General features: G+C 38.2%; 2 protein-coding genes across 3 annotated transcripts; both read left to right on the top strand.

Moving 5' to 3' along the window:
- Nucleotides 1-314: 314 nt before the first annotated feature.
- Nucleotides 315-1,365, top strand: LOC111497872 (probable WRKY transcription factor 23). Its single transcript, XM_023148872.1, has 3 exons — nucleotides 315-590; nucleotides 678-824; nucleotides 909-1,365. Exons 1-3 carry the CDS (start codon nucleotides 388-390, stop codon nucleotides 1,291-1,293), a joined length of 735 nt encoding a protein of 244 aa, XP_023004640.1. The 5' UTR covers nucleotides 315-387; the 3' UTR covers nucleotides 1,294-1,365.
- A 146-nt stretch (nucleotides 1,366-1,511) lies between these two features.
- Nucleotides 1,512-3,971, top strand: LOC111497885. Of its 2 annotated transcripts, none has more exons than XM_023148889.1 (3): nucleotides 1,512-1,935; nucleotides 2,956-3,505; nucleotides 3,593-3,971. In XM_023148889.1, the coding sequence occupies exons 2-3, from the start codon at nucleotides 3,028-3,030 to the stop codon at nucleotides 3,736-3,738; spliced, it is 624 nt and encodes a 207-aa protein (XP_023004657.1). In that variant the 5' UTR covers nucleotides 1,512-1,935; nucleotides 2,956-3,027; the 3' UTR covers nucleotides 3,739-3,971. The 2 variants fall into 2 exon arrangements, with proteins under 2 accessions (XP_023004657.1, XP_023004656.1); XM_023148888.1 differs by having other exon boundaries at nucleotides 2,811-3,505.
- Nucleotides 3,972-7,252: the final 3,281 nt, after the last annotated feature.

Here is a 7,252-nt window from a genome sequence, read left to right as displayed (position 1 = left end):
CTTTTTTTTTTTTTAAAGGAAAAGATTGGGGAGACAGTGGAGCAATTTGGGGATTGAGAAAAGCAAAAAAGCAAAATAATAATAATATTTATTACGCATGCTTATAAAACGACGTCGGATTCATCATTTGGCCGAATATACTTCACGTGCGTCCAAACCCCGTCCAGACCGACCCGTTGCCTACCAAGTACGACGTTTCACACCTTCTGTTGTGTCGGCCCACGTGCTTGTTTTCCACTCCCACTGTCCGTCCGTACAAAACATTGACCTACAATTGCCGGTCACCACCACTACAAAAACAGCCTCCCTCTCCCCAATCCCCATTATTCCCAATATCCCAACCCCTCAATTCTCTCTCTAAAAGCCTTATTTCACCGGCTAGGGTTTATGGAGCTCGATTTAATTTGGTCGCAATTTGATATGTTTTCGACGTCGTCTTCCCCAATTCAAAACCCCGTTATCGATCCCGAGAATTTGGAGATTTTGAATGCATGGCTTACATCGTCCAGTCAGCTCATCAATGACGAGTTATCAGAGTTGAATTTAGAAGAGCAGAAACCTCGACAAAAAACTGTTAAATCTAACCCCTTGTTAGTGTTTTTTTTTTCTTTTTAATTCAACAATATTTAGAGGTAAATATAATCACTTTATTGATGTATTTAAAATATTAAATTTAGGTCGAAAACAAAGAAGACGAATCAAAAGAAGAAAGAGCAAGAACAACGATACATGTTCATGACGAAGAGCAAAGTTGATCATTTAGAAGATGGATATAGATGGAGAAAGTACGGGCAAAAAGTTGTAAAAAATAGCCCTTATCCTAGGTAATATCGTTGTACTCAAATTACTATTATACCCTAAATTTTATGGTGCATAGACGTTTCTAACATGTTTTTTTCTTTGTGTAGGAGTTATTATCGGTGTACTAGTGTAGCATGTAACGTAAAGAAACGAGTGGAGAGATGCTTGAAAGATCCCATAATTGTTATCACAACTTACGAAGGCCAACACACTCACTCTACCCCTGTCATGGCTCGATCAACCTTCTTTCCTCTGCCTATCTCTACCTCTCTCTACGAGGGTTCCACATCGTTCACCACCACCACTCCCCATCTCTTTCACAACCAAAACGTTCATAATTTAAATTTTGCCCGTCACCCTAATGACTTTGTGGCACCGTCATTTCATCACGAGCGATTGCCACAACACATTGCCTCCTTCAATCCACCTACTCATTTATTTGCTTCTACTACTAATTATGAGTTACTTCAAGATGTTAGTTGGTCGACATGATGTATTGTAACAACCCAAGTCCGCTACTACTAGATATTATCTGCTTTGACCCATTACGTTTCGTCATCATCTTCATGATTTTAAAACGCGTCGATTAGGTGATTTCACGAATGTTTCGTTCCCCTCTCCAACTACTATAGTTGTTTTATGTAATAATTTTTTAATAATTATTATTATGCGAACCTCAAATAATTTATTTATAACATATTTGTTTCCCCAAAAACAGAGATCTTTCTTCTAATTTATGAAACTATTTTTTAATTCAACAAAAGAATTTACTAAAAAAAAAAAACTAAATTTACTCATAAAAAAATTCAATTAATCCCCCATAAATGAAAAAAGAAAAAAAGAAAACCATTTCCGGCCCAGAAATTTACAAATGTGACCGACGATTCAGAATCAAGTTTCATGGGAGTTACCGTTTCCGTTGGCTGAAGGCGAATGCGAATGCCATCCCAGGATTGATTCAATCGTCGGTCGCCATCTCCGATGAACACAAATTCGATCATTAATTAATGATGGTCCCAAATCATTAATCCCTTGTTTTTTCTTCGATGACGCTCGTTTTGATTTTCCCACCAGATGATCGGAAGAACACCATCAAAATCGATTCGGATTTTGTCGGTCTGAGCTTCAACTTCGGTATGCTTCTACTAAATCCTTGTTTGGTTCGACTCATTTTAGGTTGTTTTGCGATTAATTTGTTCCATTTCCCGTTTGTTTGATGGGTTTCTGTTTGGTTGGATGGTCTGTTTTGTTTTCGATCATTTCTGGTCTGATGGGTTTCTTGAGACTTCGGTGGTGGTGTTGTTTGTGTATTGTTGTTTTTCTCATTTGTTTGTTTCGGCATTGCCGATGTTGTTGGAAACTTTGGTGTTGGCTCATTTCCTGTCTTGTGTAAATTTAGGAGACTGATGGGTTAGATTGTTGGGAGAGGTAACAAAACATTCCTTATATGGGTGTGGAAACCTCTTCGAGTAGATGCGTTTTAGAACTGTGAGGTTGATGGCTATGCGTAATGGGTCGAAGCCGACAATATCAATTAGCGATAGGCCTACGCTGTTCCAAATGGTATCAGAGCGGCTGACGACAATACATAACTGGCCAAAGTGGGCAATATGTAGGCTTGAGCTGTTACAAATGGTATTAGGGCTAGGCACTGAGCCTTGCCCAACGAAAGGGGAGTGGATTGTGAGATCTTTCATCTGTTGAAGAGGGAAACGAAGCATTCCTTATATGGTGTGGAAACCTCTTCCTAGTAGACGCGTTTTAAAATCGTGAGGCTAACGATAATTTGTAATGGGCCATAGCGGACAATATCTACTAGCGGTGGGCTTGAGCTGTTACAAATGGTTTCAGAGCTAGTGTGCTAGCGAGGACGTTGGGCCCTAAAGGGGAGTAGATTGTGAGATCTTACATCGGTTGGAGAGGGAAACAAAACATTCCTTATATGATGTGGAAACCTCTTCCTAGCAGACGTGTTTTAAAATCGTGAGGCTGACGACAATATGTAACAGGCTAAAATAGACAATATCTATCAGCGGTGGGCTTGGACTTGGGCGTTATACGTTTTTTCTATTTGTCATTGGTTTAAGGCCATTGCTTACAGCGATTTGGAGGAAGGAAAGTTGGATTAGATTGAATGCAGAGCTTTGATTGCAGAGTTCCTCTGTTCATTTGTGATATGGAGTGAACATTGGGTTTTATAGTTCAAAAGGCTACGAAATTGAGTGGATGGGTTTAAGAGAAGGGGATCTCACATTTGATCTGGAAAGCGGGGCGAAGATTGTTAAAGAGGAGGCTGGAAATGTGGAGCCAAGTTCAATCAAACGAGAGGTGAAGAACATTTTTTGGGGTAGGTTGACAGAGGATACACTGCCACGAGACGAACGAGCTGCAGCCTCGAGCAGTTACGTTGCCAATATCATCCGTGATGCGAACATAAAATTGTTGATAAATAAGAATTTGAAAGGAGAAGAGGGTCGTCAGAAAAAGGCTCCGAAGCCACCTCGGCCGCCCAAGGGACCTTCACTCGACGCTGCTGACCAAATGCTGGTGAAGGAATTCGCTGAGCTTGCCATGAAAAAACGATCGAGAATCGAGCGAATGAAAGCATTGAAGAAGGCAAAAGCTGAGAAAACATCTTCTTGCAATACTTACATACCAGCTTTGGTTATCACATTCCTCTTCTTCCTTGTAGTAATCATTCAAGGTAAGCAAGCCTTGCTTGATCTTGAAACTACGAACCACTTCGATGTCCTTATGTTTTTAAGGATGTTTTGTTCGTGTTTGTCTACAGGTATAAGCTCCAGAAGCAGTTCATTGTTCCAGGGGTCGCCCAAACCGGCCGTTGGTGGTAGTAGCGGTTTCGTTTTGGTTCAGTACATTATGAACTTTCCCAGAAATGAAAGCTACATACCCAATTCCACCACCTCTGTTAAGTGAGTACTTGTTGTTGATGCAGCCCTGCTGCATAGCTCGTGTCTGATTTTGTTCCTCTAGACAAGGCCGGCATGGTGGCTCCTATGGCCTTCATTTTTTAGTACTACACTTTTGTGTCTTTTCAAGAAACATCCCATTTTTGTAATCAAACCCTTTTATATTTTGATTTTATGTTGATGAGTTGAATTATGAACGTTTTCCCTCTCGGTTTCGATACCGAACCGGCAGAATTATGATGATCTGGTTTGCCGATGCTTACTGAGGAACAAACAGGTACGCCTACCGTCCAAATGATTCTTAGATTTGTAGAATTTACGGGCTTACGTCGAAATGATTCTTAGATTTCAAGACGATGAAACAATGAAAGCTTCCTTTGATCTTCTATCTTTGGTTGCAGTCAATCTCATTAGAGATAACTTGTATGAAAATATCTCATGGAGTTCTCTGCATTTTGAGCCGTGTGGTCGATTCTTGTCGTGCGACCGACATGACACGAAAAAGGGTATTGTCGAGATCATCTTTAAAGAGATGTTAGCGAATGACGGAGAAATTCTAGCTCATATAGAGCTTTGTTGCCCTGACTGATCGATCCTGCAATGAAGGAATGTCTAGCTGCCCATGACGACGTGTTGTATTGACATGTAACCAATTCAATGATCCTGAGTGTGATGTAACCTTTTTGGTTAAAGGAGTATAAGATTGCGACTTGTTATGCCATGTATGTGACATGGGAGGGTCGAAGGGGCATTTGGGTGGCGGCATCATGAATCTTGAAACGTTGCTAGGAGCTTTTAAGTTGGAACTAAAAGCTGGTGCGTTAAGCAATATTTGAGATTTTCATGAGTTTCTTTTTTTTAAAATTTCACTCTATTCATATCAAGTCGTATATATGAACATGTCTCCCGAGACAACAATGCAACATTCATGCTGTGATTGGGCTGGTTTTGCTACTTCATAAGAATGTTTTGAGATCTCTAGAGCATTGTTCTTTCTCGAGCTCTCGTTCAATTTCATACTCCCGAAAGAAAAAAAAATGTCTTTGTTAGTTTGACAGCAAGTTAATATGGTGAAGGTACGAAAAGGTAGGAAGGAACCTATCATAAGAAAGACGTTATCGCTTTTAATTTTTTAATTAATTTAAATTGTGTTATAAGAAATTAAACCGATGCAGTTTTTTGATTCAAGATTACGTTGTAGAATTATTTAATCAAATAAAATATTTTTGTTGTAGTAAAAGTTGAATCGTTATTATACGTATATATGTATATATGTATTATATATGCCTTGCTTGGTGCACGAGTGGAAAGTCAAATGAATGCCTTATGCAATACAATATGAAAGGGGTTCTAACTTTACCGGCCGAAAATCAGAGAAGAGGTCTTGAAGATTTCATGGATCCCATGGCTGATTGTGATTTGGTTGACCTACCACTCTATGACGCTTCTTTCCCTTGGTCTAACATGAGAAAAGGGAAGGAAATGGAAATCCGATGCAGACTGGATCTTTACTAATCGACTCGGATTGGGAAGACCTTCTGCAGGACACTATTCAAAAAGTGGGGACCACATTTACTTACGATGATGACCTCTTTCTATTTCGAACAACTTCCCTCCACATATATACATATATATATGTATATATGAATGTATATGTATGTATATATGAATGTATATGTATGTATATGTATATAGTTCATGATTCATAAATAAATGTAATAAAAGTCCTGATTAAATGAATTGTATACAAATTTGTAGTTCCTTATTAATTGATACCAACCCCATTAAGATTTGGTATCTAATAATTTTGATAGATTCATAGCTCAATATACATGAATATATATGAATATACATAAACATGGGTACACAGTTTGTGACAATAATCGCTATCTTATGATATCAATGATCGAAAAATAAAAACATGTTTAAAAATTAATAAACAAATATTTCAATTCAAATATCTATTTTTTTAAAAAAAGATATCTTTATCGATTTTAAATAGTATCGTGAAAATGTCGATGTTGAATTGAGATAAAGTGGAACGTGATATGTCGAGGAGAATTTAATATTATAAATCTATTAAATAACTTTTTTATCGACTGAAATTTAAAAAATTAAAGTAGTTTATCCATAATAGGAGTAAAAAAGTTGAAACTCAAACCCCTTTTGGGTATGTCTATAAAGTTGAAAACTAACATCGACCCATCGTATTAATTTATCAAAATTTGAAACACAACCAAGGAATCGTCTTACTGCAAACATCAATCGAAATTGACCAAAGTCGAATTGGTCTCGATGTATTCAAACTTTTTGAAAGTGCACGAAACCGAACCAATTGCAACTACCCGTCACCGGTGTACTTTCCTAGCAATATGCTCCCAATGAAGAAAGAGTCAGCGGCAGCTTTTCTAAGCTCTTATGGTATCCATATGTCCCTCTGAGATGTCCCACTACTACGTAGTCAAATTCATTAACATTGATTGCAACTACCCTACCTCTCTTATTTCTTAACCTCAATTTAAATTTCAAAACTATGGGTTTAGGGTCGGAAGAATACCAAATGTGACCCGTTTCTTCATACATTCATTTAGGCATGACTAAGAATACGTAGATTCAAAGAACTTGAATAGAGATTTCTTCATTTTGTGAAACACCTTTCGAGATTCTTAGTCAAGCCTCAACACCTCATTAAAGAAGATCGGAGTCGTGAACAGTAAAAGCAGCGCCTCAATTGTTGATTAACTAAGATCAAGGGAGAGGGTTCCGATCTATATGACCTTCAGGCGGTACAAAGTCAACCTCTTCTAGCTCTAGGAGAGTATTCCATGATTCTAAAATGGGGTTTGCAGCTAAAATAGTGAGACTGACAGCAATACGTAACGAGTCGAAGTGGACAATATCTACCATCTGGGGTTGGACCGTTACAAGGTTAATATTATTAATTGCAGCGGAACATAGTCCAATCTTTGAAATAGAGTTTAGTCTCTCCATAGCCGTACACTAGTAGAAGACGTAGGTTATGATTTGATCCATTCGAGTCAAAACACGAGAGTTTTTTTTGTCCCCTTTCATATCAAGTCAAGCATGTCTATTGCTCAACGAGTTTACAGTTTGACCCCATTTTCCATTTGAGCATTGACCCGAGAAGAATCAATGTCAAACTTAGCGATAGTCCATGATCAATTTCCTTTTGTACAGTTACCTCGAGAGAGATGTCTTGAACCACTAAATGATCGACCTACTTGCCCGACAGCCATATCATAGTGTGAATGGTTTTCTTTTAATTAGTATGATTTTTCCATTGGCGATTTTTTACTCTTAGCGAAGAATTTGACTAAAAATAGTCAAACTACGTGTGACATTAATTGGTCATAGAAAAAACAGACCAAGTAAAAGGCTGGCTCTTGTTAAGAACCAGCAACAACAATGGCAGAAACGTAAATAAAGCCTCGACCAAGGGCAATTACAAGTAAAGAGCCCTATAAATACACCATTCTCAGTCCATTTTCATTCAGAAAACC

Source organism: Cucurbita maxima, unplaced genomic scaffold (genome assembly GCF_002738345.1).
Source record: "Cucurbita maxima cultivar Rimu unplaced genomic scaffold, Cmax_1.0 Cma_Scf00024, whole genome shotgun sequence".
Classification (NCBI taxonomy): Eukaryota; Viridiplantae; Streptophyta; class Magnoliopsida; order Cucurbitales; family Cucurbitaceae; genus Cucurbita; species Cucurbita maxima.
This window is presented reverse-complemented; position numbering and strand designations above follow the sequence as displayed.